Below are 24,238 nucleotides of genomic sequence, written 5' to 3'. Positions count from 1 at the left end.
TCAGCATGTGCGGTGACCCCTTTTTGCCCCGCACCGGAAATTGACCAGTGTCCCGTGAGGCCGCCGCAGACGATGCCCACGCCAATCTCATAGGTCGCAAATCTGGCCGTACTGCCATCATGGGGTGAAGGTTAAAGGGGAGGTCACAGCGCCGCACGCTGACATTTCCCGCCCCTCCCCAGGACTCACAGGTCAGGCCGCAGTTGAACGATGTCGTGGGGTCTGGGTCGCGATCGTGCAGCCCGGCACTCCGTTTCGGTGCCAGGCTACAGCCATGGCAACCCATAGCCCTGGTGACCCAGTGGAGGCCATCAAAGTGCCTGCAGAGCTCACAGCGTCCCAGAAAGGGAGGGATGTTGAAATGCATCAGCGCTACGCAGAGAGGCCGAGTAGCGCTCCGCGATGCACCCAGGTAACCCACCCCAAAAGGAAGTGGCGCGCACGACATTTCCTGACAGGGGCAGTAACCCCAATTTCTCTTCCGGGGTGGGACTTCTATGCCGAGTGCATGTCCGGCCCCCAGGTGTCCACAGGACTATGGTTCCTAAAGCTCTCTACCTAAAGCTTTCCTCGCCTCATGTCTGGGTCTCTTGTAGTCTAATTGATACAGATTGATTGTTGTGATTAGTCAGCAGCTCCATTATTGTTGTATCATGGGACTACCAGGATGGTAGGAGACAGAATTAGTCTTGGTCTCTCCTCGTCTAGCAATTCCTACGTTCCTAAGAGGTATAAACATTCTTGAATGTGTGTGTATGTTTGTGTGTATATTTCATGTATTTGACTTTCAAAATGCTATTGTCGCTAATTCGATTATTTTCCACTTTGCTTTATTTGACAGACCGCTTTGCATAAAGATGGCCAGTGCAGCTGATGATCTCATTGGGATTCCATTTCCAGACCATAGCAGCGAGCTCCTTTGTGGTCTGAATGAACAGAGGCAGGATGGCCTTCTCTGTGATGTTGTCCTGATAGTAAAGGATCAGGAATACAAGACCCATAGGTCAATCCTTGCTGCATGTAGCAAATACTTCAAGACGCTGTTCACCACAGACACTCTTGCAGACCAACACAATGTTTACCAGCTTGACTTTGTGACACCAGAGGCACTTTCTGCAATTTTGGAGTTTGCTTATACATCAACCCTCACGATTAGCAGCTCAAATGTAAAGGATGTTTTAAGTGCAGCACAGCTGTTAGAGATCCAGTGTGTTATCCAAGTATGTGTTGATATCATGGAGTCAAGTGGTGCGGTGAGCAGTGATGGAGGAGATCCAGAAATACAATCCAACCAAGATCTTCAAGATGATCTGCTTCAAGAAGATTTCAGAGAATCCCCCCAACAAGGTCTTGCAGAATCTCCCCAACAAGTTATTGGAGAACCTCCTCAAGATCCTATCAATGAATCTGAGGAACATTTCCAAGAAGGTAACCACTGGAATAAGGAATGTGATTTTCAAAACACTTTGAGCAGCAACCTTGTAGAAAACCCATGCACAGAACTGCCTCGCGAGTTCTTGAGCCAATATACAGTTAATGATCCTGGTAGACGCTTGGGACCAGTACGTGATTTCTCCTTAGAGTCTCTATTAAAAGAAGGGCTAAGTTCTAGAGGGAATTTACTGAATGGAAGGACCAGCATGTCTCCACTCAGACCAGGATTCTTTCCTCCCTTCTGGAATGGAGGTTATAATGGTTTTCCTCAGCTGGTGGAACACCAAGATGTGGATCAATTGCCCCTTAACCTTGTAGTGAAGAAGGAAAAGATCAAGGAGGAGATCAAGGAGGATCTGCCTTCAACCACAAGTCTTTGTGACTTTTTTAAAGGTATTATGGTGGAAAATAGCCGGAATAACCTTGGAACATTAAAGGAAGAGCTAGACTTTAATTCCTATCTGAATATACTAGGTCCTTCCTATTTGGCAGCAGTGTATCCAGGTTGGCCTTTGGAATATGAGAAAAAGATGAGACCCAAGGCATCTCAGCAGTGCCCAATCTGCAACAAAGTGATCCAGGGAGCCGGGAAGTTACCACGACACATGCGAACACATACAGGAGAGAAACCTTACATGTGCAATATATGTGAAGTTCGTTTTACCAGGTTAGCAACAGTTAATTTTTGTTGTCCGTCCCCGCTATGAAATCATTGTAGTAAATCAGCACTGACACAGCATCCAGCACCACATGCTGTCCTACATGGGGATTATCATAGTTTCTTAATCATTCAAATATGAAGGTTTGGCGTTTGTGGAATAAAAAGTCTGATTCTTAGGGACCGAAATTCATCACCTCACCGCCCGCTGCCGCCGACTGCCGCCCACTCCCGCCAGCATTCCTCGTCAAGATCCGCCCAGTACCACTTTCGACGTGGCCTGGAGCGGGCAGGAGAGAGCCGCCGTTTTTTCAACAGCGACTTACCTGGATGGGGCCCCTGAAGGTCTTCGGATAGTTTTTTATTTTTTATTGGTGATTCTTTATTTTCAGGTCTTTGATCCTCCGTGGGCCCGACTCCATCCTCGGCGGCACTTGGGCGTCAAGCGCCTCTGCCGCCGAGAATGCGGCCTTCTGCCTGCTGCCACCCAGATTGGCGGCATATGTCATCCATTTGCTGCCCGCTGACCTTCGAGGGACCTCGGCCATGAACCTCCCGCTCAAAGTACCACCCGGTACCTCGGTGGCTAGCGGCGGCACTTGGGCGGGCAGAGGCCTTGATGAAAATCGGCCACTAAATGCAAGTCAGTTGAAAACTAGTTTTCTTAGTGAGATGGATAAGGCACGCAGACAGGATTTTTCTGAATATAGCCTGGAGTGATCCTTTAATGTTAAGCCAGTACAGACAAGCTTACTGCTGATGTGGTAGTTTTTCTTCTCCCCCTCAGGAAAGATACTCCACTGTCTTGACTACCTCACCTAGCAGCTTTCTTGAGATCTGACAATGTTCCTCGTAAGTGCTATGTTGTCTAGAGCTAGAACCCAAGATGTTGACAGAGATTAGAAACAATAATTTTAATAATTTCTTCACTCGGGTATGTGACCAAGTTCTTTTATTTATCCAATCTAATGTTAATCCCAAATTGCTTAATTCAGATGATCTGATCATTTTTTTTTGTAGCACTGAATTCCCACAATTAAGCATTTACATGCTTAATTCAAATTACTGGAGAATTCATTTTAGCACTAAATCATAGACAACAATTAACAGTCGACTGTGTGATATTTTTAAGTTGATATACTGCAAATTGGTACATCAAGTAGATAATGTAATGGCATACATAGCTGTATATCAAAAATTCACCTAAATATGAGTTTAATGTTGATTTTAAAATTTTAATGGGCCCACTCTTTCAGTCTCTGAGATTTGAATCTGTGAATTTGTTAAAAGTGGAGCATAGTACCAAAGTATTCTTTGAGGTTGAGATATTGCAGCTTGATCAGTTACATGGGGACATTGTGATAGAAAAAAATCATGAAGACATTTAAATAAACATTTTTTAAGATTAGAACCACTTCAAATAAGATAAGGATATTTTAAATATACTAGTTACACATTTGTATAAGAGGAAGTGTAGCAGCATGGATAGAAATTTAACATAAGAAAATAAAAAATAGGAGCAGGAGTAGGCCATTTAATAAGATCATGGCTGATCTGATCTTGGGCTCAGCGCCACTTCCCTGCCCGCTCCCCATAATCCTTTACTTCCTTATCACTCAAAAATCTGTCTATCTCCGCCTTAAATATATTCAATGACCCAGCCACCACAGCTCTCTCGAGCAGAGAATTCCACAGATTTACGACCTTCTGAGAGAAGAAATTCCTCCTCATCGAAATGGGTGAATTTGGTTGATGGAGAGGTTGAGGCAGAGACCATTGCATGTTTTAAAGGAGGAGTAGATAAAAATTTGAAGCAGAGGAATATACAATGTTATAGGAAGGAGTAGAGCAGTGGGCTTAGTTTTGGGTTGCACCAGCAAAGGGCCAGCACGGACACATTGGGCTTCCTTCTGTGCTGTAAATTTCTATGGTTCTATGAAATCTTGGGTAAGGGCAATGGACAATGGGTACCAGCTAGTCTTGAAGATTTCATGACCAGTCCAAAAAAAAAGGATTGGTATTAGGAATTGAGGATTAGTCATTGATTTCTATATTATATATGCAGAAACATAATGAAAGGGAAAATTCTTGGAAATAAAGCACGTTGAAGATAAATAAGAATTCTGGAGTTAATATAGAAAAATCCCAAAAGTCTGATACATGACTCCTCTTTTCCCAAGCACAAAAATTAAAAGCCAATTTGTTAAGATTTAAATTGAAACTATGGGGGCAAAATTGCCCCTTTTTAAAGGCCCATTAGGGCCGGGGGGCACTTACGGGGCAGGGGAGACTTTTTGCCCAGGGAAAGAGGAGGCGCTACCGCCTACCGGGAAATAGCCCGGGTGTTTGCGGAGCCGCACCCCGCGGTTAGCAACCTGGGGCCCCGCGCAATCGGTGATGACGTCATCGCTGTACGTAGCGATGCCTCACCACCCCACGCCGACCCCTTACCGCGCCGCAGGAGAAATTGCCCCGCGGGCCGTGAGGCTGGCACAAGCGGATGTCAACGCCAGATTCGCGGGTCGCAAAGCTAGCCCATATCCGCTCTCCGGGCGCTAGTTAAAGGGGAAGGTGCTAACATCCCGGGCCGCCATCTTTTTTGGATTGCCGACTCTTGGGTTGGCTCCACGATAGCGGCCCTAGCGTGGTCCGGGCCGCCATCATGCAGCCCGGCATTCCGTTTCGGGTGTCAATCTGCAGGTCCAATCCAACGCTGCCCTGGTGGTCTAGTGGAGGCTATCAGAGGCCTTGCAGAGTATGCAGCGGCCCTCCGCATTAAGCGAAGGAGAAAGGCATTGAAGATTCCTTCACCACTCCAGTAGCAGCTCCCAAAGGAATGGAGCGCGCGAGATTGCACTCCGCTTCCTTTGAGGGGTAGTAAGATGAATTCAGCGGCGGGGACGGGATGGTTAGCATCCCCAAACAGGGCGCAAGGCAATTTTGCTAACTTCACCTTTTAATTTCTATATTGTTTTCCCACTCCGCTCCTGAAAGTGCTGACTCAGGATGAACTACAGTTCTATTGCAACCTTCTGGTATCTTGCACATTGAGTGAAGGCAAATGATTCACTTCTGGAGGTCCTCAAAACCAAGCCTAATACTGTCCTCTCCGAGCATCCACATGGAGGATTACTGGAAAGTGATCAGGAGCACGAACCTTGGCAGGTTCTTCATTTCCCTTTCCAGCCTAGGGATAATGGAATTGCATTGTGCCGCCTTCTTTCTCGGTTCGAATCAACTAACTTTGTACAGATCAGGAACTGAACTTGGGTCCTTTCTGGTCTTTATAGTTCAGTAGCACACTGCACAACAGGGTTATCTACTTACAATTATATAATATATAACTACTGTATTAATATTTCAATTCGGCCCATCATCCCTTTTATCTCTCTAATCTCTCCTGCCTTCCACCCTATCACAGACCTTCCCTTTTGTTCTTTCTTCCTCCCCCCCTTTAAGTGCTGGTTAAGAATGTGCTCTTTCCAAACACTCTCTAATTCTGATGAAGGGTCATCGACCTGAAACGTTAACTCTGCTTCCTCTCCACAGAGGCTGCTTGACCTGCTGAGATTTCCAGCATTTTCTGTTTTTATTCCAGATTCCAGCATCCGCAGTATTTTGCTTTTGTATTAAGGTTACCTACTTTGTCCATTAACGAACTAAACTTTTGTTTTAACAGAAATATTTTTTTCTATGTTCCAGGATATTGCATGCTTTTACTAATAACAGATTTTTTTTTAAGTAAAGGCTGTCCTGAGTAACTTTTCAATTATTTTATATCTAGGATTTTTTTGCACAAGTATCACTTTCTTCCAATTTGCATTAGGGCCGAAATTTATTATGGCCTGTTTTCAGGACCATAACTAATGGTGTGCTTCCAGCACGCGCCCAAACCGGGAGGCCTGAGGATTGTCAGAAATTGGGCTTCTGGCCTCATTGTAATAATTTACACTGCCATCACCTGTCACGGATCCAGAGGCAGCTCACCAGGTAGCTGGCATCAATTTTGGACCTGCTGCCTTATCTGCAGCAGCCCTTGGCTAAGTTCTGAGAGGAAAAGCGGAGGTAATCACAGTGGTAAATGAACGGAGGTCAGTAGTGGCCCACAGTAGTGCTATTGAGCCAGGTGGAGTATTTCTGTCCTACCGGCTCCACAAGAGGGGAAGTAAAATAAAAATGTCCCTAAGTTTTCTTTAGCGGCCTCCAGCAGTCCCTTTAAGGACCGCTGATTAGGTCACCGTAGGACTGGAAAAATTATCAGAGGATGCTCCACCTAGTTTTTCATGAATTTTATCAAGAGCACTGAAATAGGTGCAGGGTCCCTTCTTTGGATATTTACATTGGGCCAATGCTATTTTCAGGTGGCCATCAAGTATGCCTAAGAAATATGGTGATGGCCATGCCCCCAATGCAGGACCTCACGCCCAGAAATTGGTATACGGTGCACCGTTTTACACCTGGAAAACGCATTTAACGCATCAAAATTTCTCCCCCAATGTGTTGATCCAGATCATGGACAGACAACTCATGGAGGATTTCCAAAACCGTGACTAAGACCAAAGGTGATATTTTAAGCTTTTATGATAGGCCTGGCACTGGAAAAACTAAGCTACAATTTTCATTCACCATCCTCCACAGACCACTAGAGTTGGGCCAAGCTGCACAATATTGAGTGGTTGTGGAGGATGCTTCCATTTGAGGAAAACATGAACAAGTAGGCAATATTTCTTTAGAAAGCTTCAAGTGAGACTATAGATCAGAAAAAAATTGCTGTCTCACAGAGTAGGGAGCAAACGCCCAGAAAAAATATGCCAATTTACACGTGTAAAAAAAAATTGAGTTGGTTAAAATCCATTAAGAACAGGATTAAAGATTATAAGGATAAGGATGATTAAATACACTAAGGAACATTAATAAAAATGCAAAATACTGCGAATGCTGGAAATCTGAAATAAAAACAGAAAATACTCAGCAGGTTTTAAGCAAGTGTAGAGGCAGGCAAAGGGGAGGGAAGAACAAAAGGGATGGTGGATAGGGTGGAAGGCAGGAAAGATTAAATGATAAAAGGGCTGATGGTGCAAGGCAAAAGGAGATGGTAATGGGATAGATAAAGAAATAAAAGATGGGTCTAGATAGGGTGTAAATGGGAATAGCAGAATCATCAACAGCTGCTGTCTGGAAAAAATGGGGGCAGAGGTTATGGTCTGAAATTGTTGCACTCAATGTTGAGTCCGGAAGGCTGTAAAGTGCACAATCGAAGATGAGGTGCTGTTCATTGAACACATAAGGATATCATTCGCCCCTAATGTGTCTGAGACTGCGTGTAGCTTCATTGGAACAGTGTAGGAGGCCAAGGACAGAAAGGTCAGTGTGGGAGTGGAGCAGAGAATTAAAGTGACAGGCGACCGGCAGCTCGGGGTCATGATTGTGGGCTGAACGGAGGTGTTCCGCAAAGCGGCCTCTCAATCTGCATTTGGTCTCCCCAATGTAGAGGAGACTGCATCATGAACAGCAAATACAGTAGTCTAAATTGAAGGAGGTACAAGTAAATCCCTGTGGGAGTCAGTTGACTTACTGTAGAACAAGCTAATTCATGTTCTATTGGGACCATGGATGAATCACCTTTTGAATGCAATTGCTTGGTTTCTAAGTGTGCATTTTAAGGTTCAATTAATGTTCTGGAGATTTTCTCAATTACGTTTGGGGGTTGGGGAGAAATTTCATAGGCCTTTATCTTGAAATGTTACCTTGAATTAGTTGATGCCCAACTGTTGAATGGAGTCCATATAGCAGAAATTGTATGTAATATTTGGAGCGAATCAGCTATATGTCTGATGGCCTTTTTATTTCCTTACTTTTATTTTCATAAAGTATTGTTTCTTGAAGATTTGAGAGATTGATGTAGGATTTTATAAATTTTGAGAAATATAAAATGTTTGTGGCATTTTGGCCAGATTTTAACAAACAAGAGATTGTGTTTAAGAACATAAGAAATAGGAGCAAGCCTAGGCCATTTGGCCCCTCGAGCCTGCTCTGCCATTTAATAAGATCATGGCTGATCTGATCAGCACCACTTCCCTTACCGCTCCCCATAACCCTTGACTCCCTTATCGCTCAGAAATATGTCTATCTCCACCTTAAATATATCCAATGACCCAGCCTCCACAGCTCTCTGGGGCAGAGAATTCCACAGATTTATATCCCTCTGAGAGAAGAAATTCCTCCTCATCTCAGTTTTAAATGGGCGGTCCCTTATTCTGAGACTATGCCCCCTAGTTCTAGATTCCCCTATGAGTGGAAATATCCTCTCTACATCCTCCTTGTCGAGCCCCTTCATTATCTTATATGTTTCGATAAAAACACCTCTCATTCTTCTGAACTCCAATGAGTACAGGCCCAACCTACTCAACCTATCTTCATAAGTCAACCCCCTCATCTCCAGAATCAACTTCGTGAACCTTCTCTGAACTGCCTCCAATGCCATTATACCCTGCCTTAAATACGGAGACCCAAAACTGAGCGCAGTACTCTAGGTGTGGCCTCACCGATATCCTGTACAGTTGTAGTAGGACTTCCCTGTTTTTATACTCCACCCCCCCCCCTTGCAATAAAGGCCAACATTCCATTTGCCTTCCTGATCACTTGCTGTACCTGCATACTAACTTTTTGTGTTTCATGCACAAGTACCCCCAGGTCCCTCTGTACTGCAGCACTTTGCAATTTTTCTCCATTTAAATAGTAATTTGCTTTTCAAGACAGGATCTTAGAGCTAGAAATTGGCCAGGATTGTGGTCGTTTTAATCTCATTTTTTTGGCGTTGTGTTTTTTTATCATTCAAAAAATGTGACGATATTTTACGATATTGGCCAGTGGTTTAACACCGACGTTAAAAAGTAACGATCACCTTTTTTCGAAGCCATTTTTGTGACATCACTCGGTGTCAAATACTCCGATATCGCCATTTTTGGAAAATTGGCCAATAACGCCATTCTTAAATACCGCTAAAAATACCACCCAAAAATGCAGGTCTTACCATGTCGGATTCACGACAAAACCGGCGCTAATGGCACCATCTTGTAAAACGGAACTACAGTTCAGTGAATGAAAGCTTTTGGAGGGAAAGCTATATTTTACACTTTGGGATTTTTATGAGTTTATACTTCGTTTTTAAGGACATTTAACAACATTGAAATGAATGGGACCTATGCTATCGCTGCCATTATTACTGGCTGCTTTTGCTATTGAGCAGAGACCTGGAAGAAAGCTTATTCAACAGCATTATCAGCGTAATCAAAGAGGTTGCAGACTTATGGGAAGGAGGCGTTACCCCCCCCCCCGCAACGAGTTTTCAGGGAACAACGCTCATACCTGCGCCTGTCTGAGGCACAGTGTGTTAGAAGGCTGCCCTTTCAAAACGAGGTGGTCACAGCGATATGCAGCTCATAAAGACAGACATACAGTCTACAAGTGTGAGGAGGGCTGCACTGCCCGTCGAGGTGAAGGTGACTGCGGCACTTGCCTTCTATGCCTCCGGCTCCTTTCAGGCATCAACAGGGGACATATGCTCTATCTCGCAGTTCGCTGCACATCGCTGCATTCACCAGGAAGGACTTCATCGGCATACCAATGACCAGGGAGGCACAGAATGAGAGGGTTATAGGCTTTGCACGAATTGCTGGCTTCCCGAAGGTACAGGCTGCCTTTGACTGTACACATGTCTCCCTGCGAGCACCTTTTCAGGATCCGGAGGTTTACCAAAACCGAAAGGGATTCCACTCGCTGAATGTACAGATAGTCTGTGACCACACTCAGCGCATCATGGCAGTAAATGCAAAATTTCCAGGGAGCATTCATGATGCTTTCATCTTGCATGAGAACAGTGTCTCACAGCTGTTTGAGCGTCAGCTAGAAGGCCAGAGCTGGATGCTGGGGGACAAAGGTTACGGGCTCGCCACCTGGCTCATGACCCCCCCCCCCGCCTCTTCGCAACCCTCAGACAGAAGCCAAGCATCGCTACAATATCAGCCATATAGCCACACGCAACATCATCGAAAAGGCAATTGGAGTGCTGAAGCAGCGCTTCCGATGCCTGGACCACTCTGGTGGCTACCTGAGCAGGTCACTGAATTCACTGTGGTGTGCTGCATGCTACACAACTTAGCCATCATGAAGGGACAGGATTTGCCACTGGGGATTGCAGAACCACCTCAGGAGGGAAGGGGGGGGGGGAGGAGGATGAGGAACCCATGCCGCCATCACCCCAACCACCAAGATGACAGGGGAGGAGGCCTCATGGAGCTTTCACCACCGCAAGAGCCTTGCATCAGCAGCTGATAATTCACCACTTTGCATGAAGGTTGAACGGCACATTTCATCATTGACTGCCCACTGTATCCCACCATGTTGACTATTTCCCCCTGTTATTCTGCGAATGAGACAGTGCACAAGTTTGGTTCAGTTGAAAAAATAATTTGAAATGTATTAAACATTTGTACAGTTGTACTTGAATGTAAATTTCGAAATGTTCATTTTGTAACTTTAATAACATTTTTGAATATTAAACTTTTCAATTGTAAATGTCACTTAAATAACAACCAACCGGCCAACCAACAACAACAACAAAACAACAGCAAAACAACAACAACCCCTGCAGCAAACATCCTTCATTTGCAGCCACCTTTCCCCCCACCTAATTTGAACCCCCCCCCCGCCCCAGCCCTTGGCCTTGCCCCTACCCCCACCCCTAGCCCCGGTGGTCCCAAGATGCTTTTTAGCAGCGCGACCAGGGCGCTGCTCTTGTTGGGGGTCAGACATAGGAGATGCCAATGGAAGCCCTGGAGAAGCTGGGGCTGCGGAAGGCCCGGCTTCTGAGTGTTAAGCCTGTTGCTCAGCCTCAACACTGACTGGTTTTGTCGGTCTGGGTGTCATGACTCTGGGGACTGGAGTGCCATGAGTCAAGACCGTCAATTGCCACTGGGCATTGACAGCCTCGGTGTTCTACGTCATTGCAGCTACAAGCTGCGACATGCCCTCCCTTATGTCCGCAGATAGTGCTGCAATGTTTCCCGAGATCACACTCATGACCTCGAGGAGCTGTTTGCTGAGCTGGATGCTCTCCCCAGACATTCCCACCAAATAAATTTCCCTGTTTGCCTGCATTTCGGCAGAGCGGCCTTGCCAACTTAGCCTCTGCACAGACGGCAGACGGGCTTCTGCCCTGGGTGTGCTTTGCTGCAATCCACTGGGTCCCGGTACCTCGGATGCTGGATAACCAGGGAATGTCCCGGTTTCCTCCTCCGATGGTCTGCTGGCTGCAGCTGAAGCCCTTTGTGCCTGCGTGGCCTCCCCCACACCCACCAACACCATTCCACCCCCAGCACCCATGTGAATTTCTTCCTCCTCCTCCTGTGGAGGTTCCTCAGCAGGGCTGAGGTCGGTGCCCTCGACTACGGCATCCATCGAGCTGGGGGCGTCCTCTGCCATCTCCGATGAGTCTGAATCTACATCTGCAAAATATAAAAGGACAGGCGATTGGTTAGCAGCAGGGGAGGGGGCACGGTGACATGAGTAGGCTCACATAACGCAGGCTCATTTGAAGGACCACCACTACTGCATTACATGTCGACGACTGACAGTACATTGCATTAACTGAACCCTAGCCCGATCGCAGAAACTGAAGCCTAGCTCACAGACACATTGAGCCATCCCAGACCATGGATTTTGCAGGACTTACCCTCGTTCTCCACCGTGGGCTCAGCATCCGCATGGGTAGTCGATCTCTGCGACGCACCCATCAGACCTGACACACGATTTTCAAGGTGGCTGAGTGGGACCAGTGTTGCCGGAGCCACCACCTATTGTATGCTGCTGTCGGCGGTTGTGCGACAACTATCCCTGCAAAGATGGCAATAGAAATTTTTAACAGAGGGCCTTCTACTCTTGTATCACACACAGATAGTCATCAAAGCACTTATACCACACTGTGTGCATTTAATACAGTGCTTTATTTAATGGCCCTGGTACTTTACTTGCACGTTGTTCATCATGAAAACATCGAAGTGCAGAAACATCTTTTAATATGTCAAAAAGCAGTCTTTATAATGTGTGATAATCAGAAGCCCAGCGATACCAACATGTGTCACATTTACAATTTAAGTAATTGGAGTGCATAAATATAAATTATTACTTACTCTGTCTACCCTGCAATGGTCATGCCACCTCTTCCTGCACTGGAGGTAGGTCCTCTTGAGTTCACTGTGGAAACCTGTTCTGTCACACGTTTCCATACTTCTTTCATAGCAGATGGGTGCAGTTTTCCACAACCCTTCCTTGTAATCTCACCCCATCTGCTCTCTACAGCACTGACCAGGGCCTCATTTGCGTCCTGTGTGAATTTCCTCTTCCTATCTAAGTCACCCTGCATTTTTAGATTTTGGAACATCTGTGTTGAACTATAGTGAGCTCTGCTGAAGTTTAAATGCACTCTGAAAATGGCTGATTCAGCCCTGGGTGTACTGCGCATGTACGGGAGCACCCATCACATGACCTGGAAGGTACCAGGAAGATTGAAAGAAAAAAATAGGGAAATTTTTTGTAAAAACATTACTGCGCATGCGCAGAACGGGTGTTATTTTTAGCGCCGAAAAAGGCGCAATTTTATCGCTTCGCCAAACGTTACAAATTTTTGATGTTAATGTTTTTGGTGTTATTTCGGTGGGAATAAACGCAAATAGCACCAAAACACGGCGCTATTTCTATTTGGCCAATTTCTTAGCATTCTTAGCATTTAAGTGTGCAGAACTTGGTTATAATCTTACTGTTGGTGAATATGCCAGAATATAACCTGTACATTCAAGAGGGAGTTGGATATGGCCCTTATGGCTAAAGGGATCAAAGGGTATGATGAGAAAGTAGGAAAGGGATACTGAGGTGAATGATCAGCCATGATCTTATTGAATGGTGGTGCAGGCTCGAAGGGCCGAATGGCCTACTCCTGCACCTATTTTCTATGGTTCTATTCCTATGCTGAGGGCATTCAGAGATCTTTGCAACACACAATAGCAGTTCCATGTTTTGAGAATTTATTCGAGATCAATGCTTGTTGGCTCAGCTATTGCATGTTATTTTATTTACTTGGTATCGGGCTATTTTTGCTGAATGTTTTAATTGCTGTTAGAACCTCCAAGGAATGTTTGGTGCTGCTTCAGTTTGGTGAAATGTGACAATGAACATAACATAATTTGTAATTTCCCATGAGCTGTAGAAATCTGAAGAGATCTGAGTGATAAGCATTTACACGGCCCACTGTGCAGCTGAATGCTGGGGTGGGGACTTTTGAAACTTTTAAAATAAATATCATTACAAAACCTGTGACTGTTCTAAGTACTGAATTTTCTCTCTATCAGCAACTTATGGAAATTTGATGGAGCCTTTTTTCTTATTTATTCTTGGGATGTGGGTGTCGCTGGCAAGACTGAAATTTATTGCCCATTCCAAAGTGGCTTGCTAGGCCACTTCAAAGAGTTAACCACATTGGTGTGGGTCTGGGGTCACATATAGGTCAAACAGGGTAAGAATGGGAGGTTTCCTTCCTTAAAGGGCATCAGTGAACCAGTTGGGTTTTTACGACAATCTGATAACTTCATGGTGACCTTTTTATTTCCAGATTTAAAAAAAAACTGAATTCAAACTCTTAAACTGCCATGGTGAGAATTAACCTTATGTTCCCTGGATTATTATTGCAGGCCTCTGAATTACTAGTCCAGTAACATAACCACAACGCTACCATAACCCGTCAAAAGTTTGAAGTACACTAATTTGTAAAAAAAAATCATGTTTCCAATTAGAAGTTTTATTAAAATAATGAGGAGTAATACTTTCTTTAAACTCAAAGGGCCCCAAATTCCACATTAACTTTTTTGGGGCAGTTGTCGAGGTACATTCGATTTTTTAGTGGTCCAACTGCGCCAAAAAAAAAGTTCCAAGTTTCGCCGGCATAACCTTTCATTTTGGAGCGATGCAGATTAGAAACATAGAAACATAGAAAATAGGTGCAGGAGTAGGCCATTCAGCCCTTCGAGCCTGCACCGCCATTCAATAAGATCATGGCTGATCATTCCTTCAGTACCCCTTTCCTGCTTTTTCTCCATACCCCTTGATCCCCTTAACTATAAGAGCCATATCTAACTCCCTCTTAAATATATCCAGTGAAAAGGCATCAACAACTCTCTGTGGCAGGGAATTCCACAGGTTAACAACTCTCTGAGTGAAGAAGTTTCTCCTCATCTCAGTCCTACCCCTTATCCAAAGACTATGTCCCCTGGTTCTGGACTTCTCCAACATCGGAAACATTCTTCCCGCCTCCATTCTGTCCATTCCCGTCAGAATCTTATATGTCTCTATGAGATCCCCTCTCATCCTACTAAACTCCAGTGAATAAAGGCCTAGTTGATCCAGTCTCTCCTCATATGACAGCCCAGCCATCCCTGGAATCAGTCTGGTGAACCTTCGCTGCACTCCCTCAATAGCAAGAACATCCTTCCTCAGATTAGGAGACCAAAACTGAACACAATATTCCAGGTGAGGCCTCACTAAGGCCCTGTACAACTGCAGTAAGACCTCCCTGCTTCTATATTCAAATCCCCTAGCTATGAAGGCCAACATACCATTTGCCTTCTTTACCGCCTGCTGTACATGCATGCCCACTTTCAGTGACTGATGAACCATGACACCCAGGTCTCGTTGCACCTCCCCTTTTCCTAGTCTGCCGCCATTCAGATAATATTCTGCCTTCGTGTTTTTGCCCCCAAAATGGATAACCTCACATTTATCCACATTATACTGCATCTGCCATGCATTTGCCAAATCACCTAACCTGTCCAAATCACCCTGCAGCTTCTTAGCGTCCTCCTCACAGCTCACACCACCACCCAGTTTAGTGTCATCTGCAAACTTGGTGATATTACACTCTATTCCTTCATCCAAATCGTTAATGTATATTGTAAAGAGCTGGGGTCCCAGCACTGAGCCCCGCGGCACTCCACTAGTCACTGCCTGCCATTCTGAAAAGGACCCGTTTATCCCGACTCTCTGCTTCCTTTCTGCCAACCAGTTCTCTAACCACGTCAGTATATTACCCCCAGTACCACGTACAACAATCTCTTGTGCGGGACCTTGTCAAAAGCCTTCTGAAAGTCCAAATGCACCACATCAACTGGTTCTCCCTTGTCCACTCTGCTAGTTACATCCTCAAAAAATTCCACAAGATTCGTCAAGCATGATTTCCCATTCATAAATCCATGCTGACTTGGTCCGATCCTGTCACCGCTTTCCAAATGCTTCGTCCTTCATGATCGATTCCAACATTTTCCCCACTACTGACGAAAAGCTAACCCATCTATAATTACCTGTCTTCTCTCTCCCTCCTTTTTTAAAAAGTGGTGTTACATTAGCTACCCTCCAGTCCATGGAAACTGATCCAGAATCGATAGAGTGTTGTCGATAAATTGTCCTTAAGCTCTGTGGGTGGAGCTTAAGGTCAGCGCCAAAAAACTGAGGTTGCCAGGGTAATGAGGGACGCTCTGAAGGGCTGAGGCACAAATAAAGCATTTCCCCTTTGTAAAATAGATCACTAAGTGAGACTTGGGACAACAGACTGAAACATCAATATATGAAACAATATGAAATTCCTTTGTTCCTTTATAGCATTTATAGATTTTTTTCACCTCTACAGTGCTGGTGCCGCTGCTATCCTGGACTGAAAGGATTCTGCACCGGCCTGCTTCTATCCCGGGCCGAAAGAGCTCTGCACCGGCCTGCTATCCCGGGCCGAAAGGACCCTGCAACCCCCCTCCCCACCCCTTCCCCCCCCCCCCCCCACCCTCCGGCGTGTCTTCAGCTCCATTGAAACAATGGCGTCTTCTCTCTGCCAATTTTATCTTCTCTGCCCCGATTTCCTTAAGTGTAGGGAAGGTTTTTCAGAAGGGTACAGTGCACTGTTTTAGGAAAAAATTGTACTTGGCCAAACTCGCTTAAATGACCAGAAATGGTGCTCCCGGCAGGTTCCGCCCCCTGTGACGTCAAAAAATCGGGAACTAATAAAATCGGACATACCTACTTTAGAATGGCGCAGAAACTTGGGTGAAATTGCAGATTTTAGTCTGCTCCCAAAAAAAACAGCGTAGGCCAAACAAACGGCGCAGAATGGTGGTGAAATTCAGCCCATTGTTTTCAGTGTCTAATGGGAAACTTGTGGGGTTTTAATTTTTTTCAGCTAGTACCCTAGATTTATAAATCTTTACACATAATGCATTTTCTAAATCCAATTGTGTAAAACTAGAATCACTTCACTTAATCGTTTATGAACTTTTGAGTTGAAATCTGCCTGGGAAATCAATGCAACATCTCGAAGGTACAACACAGTATTGTAAATCATAAGTTGAATCATTTTGATTAAAATCAAATCTCTAAACTGTGGAAATGTGTTTCTTTTATTTAAAATCTGTATTGCTAGCAGTACAGATTTCACTGCCAGCAATACTGCTTTACCGCATCCAAGATCTAAGATAGAGCCATAATAAATAATTCAAGTACAGTAAGAAAGGGTTTGTTGTGTCAATTGTAGTTGAACTGTATTTAGAAAATGAATGTTTCCTTTAAAAGAAGTTGCCAGCCTGCTTTGTTACTGTTGAAAGGTGCTGCAGTTGCATTCAATAATTTATACTTGGGCTCCATATTAAATTATGATTCAATGTGGGTGGGTGACACATACAACTGTATGTAGATAAAAAGATTGAGTGAACATGAATAGATGCCATTGTGTATTAATACAAAACAAAACACTAAGTTAAAGGCATTGAAGCTCCTATGTGCAGTCGATCACTCCCCTTTTACAATAACTTGCACTTCTTTAGCACTCCCCACATACAGGAAAACGCCTTCAAAGCACTTTATAGGTTGGAGGGAAAATAGTGTATGGTGAGCAGGAAAAAAAATGGAAAAGTTGTGGCGGGGAGACCAAAGGCATGGTCAAAATGAAAGATTTTGAACAGCTTTTTAAAGTTATGAAGTAATGTACTAATTTCCTTGTCAAGTGGTGTCAGTGTATTTACTGCTTAGGGTTGCGTTGGAAAATGTGCTGGGGTATTTCAGTTTGCCTCAGTTTCTTTACGTTTTGCAGTGGAAAAACTCATCCATATGACTGTTTCTGGTTACTATACATTGATTTCTTTTCGCGCATACACTTGTATGGACGTCGGGTGAGAACAGAATCAGGCTCAATAGTGATGTGCCTTGTAGTCAAGTAGCCTGTTGACATTCACTGGAATCACACGTGCAGATTAACCATTCATTCAGTATGGTAATGTGATGGTTATGTTACTGGATCAGTAATCCAGAGGCCTGGACTAATAATCCAGAAAATGTGAGTTTAAATCCTATGATAATAGTTTGTGAATTTGAAATCTGTTTATAAAACAAAATCTGGAAATAAAAAGCTAGTATCAGCAATAAAAGATGTGACCATGGTATTTGATTGTTGTAAAAATCCAGTTAGTTCACTCGTGTTCTTTAGGGAATGTAAGCAGCCATCCTTGCTTGGTCTGGCCTACATGTGACTCCAGTCCCACGCCAATGTGGTTGACTCATATCTGCCCTCTGAACTTTGCTAGAAAACCCCTCAGTTCAGGGGAACTAGGATGGGCAATAAATGCTAGCTATACAGCGATGTCCACATCCTGAGTATATATATTTTAAATACCAGGTGGTTGTGGAACCATATCCCCAGCATGATTCAGCTCCTTGAGGAGAGGGGAGAAAATTGAGTGAAGGTCAGCCATAGTGGCTTATACAGTAGACACCTCAAATCGCTGGAGAAATACCACCAACGATGTCTCCGCAAGATCCTGCAAATCCCCTGGGAGGTCAGATGCACCAACGTTAGTGTTCTCAATCAGGCCAACATCCCCAGCATCGAAGCACTGACCACATTTGACCAGCTCTGTTGGGCGGGCCACATTGTTCGCATGCCTGACACAAGACTCCCAAAGCAAGCGCTCTACTCGACTCCTACACGGCAAGCGAGCCCCAGGTAGGCAAAGGAAAGATTTCAAGGACACCCTCAAAGTGAAACATCCTCACCGACACCTGGGAGTCCCTGGCCAAAGATCACCCTAAGTAGAAGAAGAGCATCCGGGAGGGCACTGAACACCTCGAGTCTCATCGCTGAGAGCATGCAGAAAACAAGCGCAGGCAACGGAAGGAGCGTGCGGCAAACCAGTCCCACCCACCCTTTCCTCCAACGACTGTCTGTCCCACCTGTGACAGAGACTGTAATTCCTGTATTGGACTGTTCAGTCACTTGAGAACTCACTTTTGGAGTGGAAGCAAGACTTCCTTGATTTCGAGAGACTGCCTATGATGATGATTGGTTATAAGATTTAAAGGCTGTGTTCTGTAACTGACACTCAGACCAAGAAAAAGCACTCAAAGTTATGTGCCAAGTTTACTGTGCTAATTATGTTAATCTCTTGTTTGGTAAATCTTGCAATATTAGTTTTTTTTTGTATTTATATAGCGCCTTTAATGTAGTGAAACGTCCCAAGGTGCTTCACAGGAGTATTATGAGATAAAACAATTTGGCAACGAGCCGCATAAGTAGAAATTAGCGCAGGTGACCAAAAGCTTGGTCAAAAAGGTAGGTTTTAAGGAGCGTCTTGAAGGAGGAAAGAGAGTTGGAGGGGTTTAGGCAGGGAGTTCCAGAACGTGAGGCCTAGGCAACAGAAGGCACGGCTACCAGTGGTTGAGCAATTATAATCGAGGATGCTCAGGAGGGCAGAATTAGAGCAGCGGAGGCATCTCTGGGGGCGGGGACGCGGGGGGGGGGGGGGTGGCGGAGGTTGTGGGTTGTGGGGCTTGAGGAGATTATAGAGATAGGGAGGGGCGAGGTCATGGAGGGATTTGAAAATAAGGATGAGAATTTTGAAATCATATTCCAGGCCTCCCTGTATCATCAGTTAGAAAGATCAGTTCAGCCTGTGGCCATTTCTACTGATCCTGTTAATGCCATTCCTTGATTGAATAACTGCCCAACTGGTGTGGGCCAGGTTTCCTCCCTGTCCCAACTTCCTCTTTCTAATCAACTGAGACCAGTTTCCTGCTGTAGTTAACAAACTAATGTCCAGCGTCAGATTTTGGTATGAAATTTAGCTCTTTTGATGGTCATTTATTTCAGTGTAAATTGTGCATAATATATAAGTTGAATAACTGTATTTAAATATTTCTGTATGTGTGTGCGTCCTGTTCTAAACTGCAGTTAATTGTTATAGTGGATTATTATTACCATAGATGATTAGTTTTTGCAGCTGGTATATTATTTGTATATATATTATTTACTCTTAGTCAGTAATCAGCGGTGTTCACATCTCCTTTCTGAGGTGAGATGCTCAGTGTCTATGAGAGTGCCTCATCTAGCAGCAGAAATGACTGGAATTTACAGTGCAGATGTCAGCTTATGATACACAAGCTATATGGACAAGTGTTTGAGAGACATGGTTTAGCTTCAAAGATCTTCAAATTAATCTTTTATTTTATTTTTAATTAAAACCTATTCCTGTTTTGGCAATGTCAGTTTGCCAGCGATCATTCCCTCATTATTATTTACTCAGTATGACCACAAGACAGCGAAGAGGGATTGAAATACTAATCCAGTAGTGGCTTCCTAGGTTTCATTACCTCACGAAGAACCCACTGTGTGTGCATCATAATGGTAGAACACGGAAAAACCCCACAGCCCACAGAATCATCAGCATTTCAATAAACGGAGAACATTTTGACTATCGGGGAATTTTTAATTTTATTAAAACACAACAAAAATTCCCTTCAATTAATTCTATGTTCTTTATGAAGCAGCCTTCTTTGGTAGGGAGAGTTTGTGGAGCGAGGTTTTTGATCAGTTAATTTTTCTTTGAAACCCAGTATCATGTTCTGTTGTGTTTAAGAGTTTATTTTAATGACAAACGAAACTCCGTCTTGCCTTTCCACGTGTTCAGTATTTTCCTGGTAAAAATAACACATGGAAGAAATTAGCACCCAAGCTGACTGAGCCAGAGCCGAGTGTTTGTCATTACACTGCCAGGTCACTATGTACCTCATTCTATATGTCAGCCATGTTTGAATGACGCATTTTGATCCACAATATATCTGTGATCGACTGATCCAATATTAAAGTGTCAAATCAATCCTGCCAATGAATAGCTGCTAAAAACTGAAGGTAGTTTCGGGGGGTATTCAAATTTAATTTTAATCTATGGCAAGGTTACAGAGTTGCCAATTTGGAGAAAATATTAGATTTATGATCAGCGAGTGTCTCAGAGTATAAATGCATTCAACTACATGATGTATTTATTTTTCAGAGTGACACGTTAAAATAGGTCATGTGTTAAGTGAGTAACTGTCACCATTAATGGATGACATCTGGTAGTCCTGAAGTTAGAATAACAAAGCATAAAACAAACAGCTTTGAATTATTGTGGTTTTACTTTGCTAGAAGACTTTGGTGACACCTGCCTGTAGTTGTGCTTATTGCAAAAAAAAGAGTGAAATGAGCCTTTCATTGAATCTTACTTTACATCTGCGAAATCCTTTCTGCTCTCTGAGCATGTGCAGCCAAGATGTCTTCACTGCCAAACACTTCCATCTGTCGCACTGCTAAGGCTCCAGCTGGTGTTTTATTTTTGTTTGTTTTGGTTACAAGCCACCAAACATTAGCTTCCTGTGCCCAAAACAGAATGAATCCACCTTTCTTCCCCACCCCCCACTTAGTTCATATATATAGTTTATCTAATTTTAGAGCTTTCGTGCTGACTGCGCGGTTTAGTCTACTGGATGTAGGACTTTGATGCATTACTGTTTTTCCCAAAGTTGAAATCACACTGGGCAGGAATTTATATTTCTTTCTTTCCTCCAATGGTGGCTCCTTTGAAGATTGGAGTATATTCAGTTTGTGGAGCCACCTGTTCCAAATAATGTATTTCAGAACAGCAAGATCAGTCATCAGTCAAGTTTGCAAATAGCATTTGGTAACACTTGGAGAGTTCAAACTATTGGGATGCAGATTTTACACTTTTTTTAATGAACCTTTTCATATAATCATTGTCAGTTTGGCTCATTTTCAGTTGGTAGCACTTTTACTTCTGGGTCAGAAGCTTGCTGGATTGAGCCCCATGAGACTTGAGTACCTAATTTAAGCTGGCAGTCCAGTACCACACCGAGAGAGTGCTGCGTTATCGGAGATGCCGTCCTTTGGAGGAAACATTAACTAAAATCTCATCTGCCACTTCCAGTGGTTCAACTGGATGTTAAGGTTCCTGTAGCACTATTCGAAGAAGAGCAGGGAGTTCTTTCAGTGTCTTGCCTTATCCTGTCTGTAGGATGTTGCTCATGCAGATTAGATGCTATGTTTGGCTACAGTGCAACAGCCTTACCTACGAGACCACAGGCAACGGCAGATCCTAGGATTCAAAGCACATTCCCTTTCCATAAAAGTATAATGCTCAGACTATTTACAGGACTGGCTGATACCACTTAAAATTGCTAGGACCTAAATCTGTAAAGCTCATCAGTGAAAACGTACCAAGAAAAGCACTTTAGACTGCTACATTCTGCAGAGCAGAGTGATACTACGTGCTTACCTGGGGCTACAATTGCAACCACTTTGCGACCGGGTTTTCGCTGCGATTTGACCCTCCACGGCAAAAACCTCGTCGGCGGGATCTTCGGGATACCTTTTTTTGGCGGCGCTTCCACATGCAACACTGGAAATAGCGTTTGCGATTGATTTTTGGCTCTCTTGGGACCCGTAGTCTGCGCCCAGAATACTGACAGGATAAAACGTGTGGTGCAGCCCTGCCAGCATAGGTAAGTATGAAGACCTGCAAAAAAGGTAAGGTAAAGATTTTATTTTTTAATTCTTTTTCAGCGATTTAGTAGGTAAGGGTTTTATGAATGTTTTGTGAATGTTTTTTTTTGCAATTTCTTTTGTTTGTTTTTCCCCCCCGAAGGTCTCTCTCGCAATGCTATCGGCCAAGGACTAAAGTTGCCAAATTTCACAGTTTGCGCCATTAATCCTCATGCAACGCCAATTTTTACCAATGGGCAAATTAAAGGCCGAAAAGCGGGCCTAAAAACGGTAGGGAAGTGAAAACAGTAGTTTTGGTGTAAAACTACCGTTTTCACTGAAAAACGAAATTCTAGCCCATGGTGTCCAAAGAGAAAAACTTTCCAGCAAGGGTTACTGGACAGTGATCGGGGGAGGGAACCCCTCGCCCCAAAGAAGCATTGAGGCCACTTGTAGAGGCTTATAGTCCCCCATGCTAAGATAAACTGATTCAGTCAGCACAAACCAGGAACTCTGTTCTACTGCATTGTATTTCTCTCTGTGATGTTATGATATTTCCTCTGTTTTCAGACAAGACAAGCTGAAGATTCACATGCGAAAGCATACCGGGGAAAGACCATACACATGCATTCATTGCAATGCCAGGTTTGTGCACAACTACGACCTGAAGAACCACATGCGGATACACACGGGAATCCGTCCCTACCAATGCGTGCACTGTTACAAGAGCTTCACCCGCTCTGATCACCTGCACAGACACATCAAGAGGCAGAGTTGTCGCTTGCCACGACCTCGTCGGGGCCGTAGACCTACCGCCTGGCGCTCCGCCAGCCTCCTCTACTCACAGGATGGCCCAGCTCAGGGCACATATTCCAATGAAAGTGGCACCTTCATCCTGCCCAGAGTAGAGGATAGGCTTCCAACTGCAAGCAAGATGGAGCCAGGCAATCCTGAGAAGCACTTTAATGGAGATGTTCGAAATTCCAAGATCTTCATCAGTGAAGCAGCAGCAAAGGAAAGAGAAAGCTCCATGGCTAACATGTTGAACGGGAACCATATCGTAGATGAAAGGGACAGAGGCATCTTTGCTTTTACCCTGTCTCACAACAATACTTTCTCTCACCTACCCCGACAGTACTATTCAACAGGTGATCCATGGGGCATGCGGTTTAACCCTGCTGCCTCTATTCAGGAGGCTAGTAAGTAAAGGAACAGAAGAGAAAGTTTGAAAGGAAAAAAAATTAACGACTTGCACGGAACTGCCATTCCATAGTTTAACGTGTACTTTCTGAACATGAAAATGGAACAAAATCCACACTTTGGACTTATACATGTAAAATTTGTATGTGTAAAATGTCTTTAAACAAATTATTTTACAGACCACTGAATGATCTTGAAATTGATCTATTATATAAAGTAATTGTATTTAAACAAAAAAAAATTCCAAAGAAGTTGAGTACTGTAGACTACATGAACTTGAAACTGCCTTTCCTTTGCTGATGTTTTGTGGGAGAAGTGTTGTAATTATTTTTGTAATGTAATGTACTTCTTGTGACTCCTTTCTCTTCAGTAACTCAGATGAGTTTGCCTTGGCATTAAAAGGAGACATCAATATTGGCTCGCTAATTGGTGCAAAATATCAAGTTTTCTCAGCTGTGTATCATCGGTTAGGTTGCTGGATTTGTATTTGGTTTTATTTTTTAACTAAAAATTCCCCAAGTTATTCAGAAATCCGTAAATTAAGGAATTGGATAATTTCTGATCATTATAAGATGCTTAAAAGTTGATAGTTTTATTGCATTTCTATGTATGTACAATATAATGTGCAAAGATCCTCTCCCTCTCCCAATTGCAGTTTAAGTTAATATTTAATCTCACATCACTGCAATCACCGTAGAAACACTGTAAATTTTCAAAAATAGCTCGAACTTAGATTTTTTATAAATGTGGAAAATAAGAACAGGAGTCGGCCATTCAGCCCTTCGAGCCTGCTCCTCCATTCAATTAGATCATGGCTGATCTGTATCTTAATGCCATTTACCTGCCTTCCTGCCTTTCTTCCTTGTCCCGTGATACCCTTTCCCATCTAAAATCCATTGCTCTCAGTCTTGAACATTTCAATTGACCCACATCCACAGCCTGTTGTGGGAGCAAGTTCCATATTTCCACCACCCTTTGTGTGAGAAATGCTTCCTGATTTCACTCTAAAACGGCCGAACTCTAATTTTAAGATTATGCCCTCTTGTTCTGCA

General features: G+C 43.9%; 1 protein-coding gene across 2 annotated transcripts in view; it reads left to right on the top strand.

Annotated features, from left to right (window-relative positions):
• LOC139230077 (zinc finger and BTB domain-containing protein 7C) overlaps positions 1-23,628 on the top strand; it is a 272,981-nt gene extending 249,353 nt beyond the window's left edge. For both annotated transcript variants that reach the window (XM_070861886.1, XM_070861878.1), the window contains 2 exons: positions 842-2,101; positions 22,557-23,628. In XM_070861886.1, the coding sequence (XP_070717987.1) occupies positions 858-2,101; positions 22,557-23,193 (1,881 nt within the window). In that variant the 5' untranslated portion in view covers positions 842-857 and the 3' untranslated portion in view covers positions 23,194-23,628. The remainder of the gene's footprint in view (positions 1-841; positions 2,102-22,556) is intronic.
• The last annotated feature ends 610 nt before the right edge of the window (positions 23,629-24,238 follow it).

The sequence above is a fragment of the Pristiophorus japonicus genome, chromosome 2 (assembly GCF_044704955.1).
Source record: "Pristiophorus japonicus isolate sPriJap1 chromosome 2, sPriJap1.hap1, whole genome shotgun sequence".
Taxonomy (NCBI): domain Eukaryota; kingdom Metazoa; phylum Chordata; class Chondrichthyes; family Pristiophoridae; genus Pristiophorus; species Pristiophorus japonicus.
Note: the sequence above shows the minus strand (reverse complement) of the source record. Positions and strands in the feature narration are given on the sequence as shown.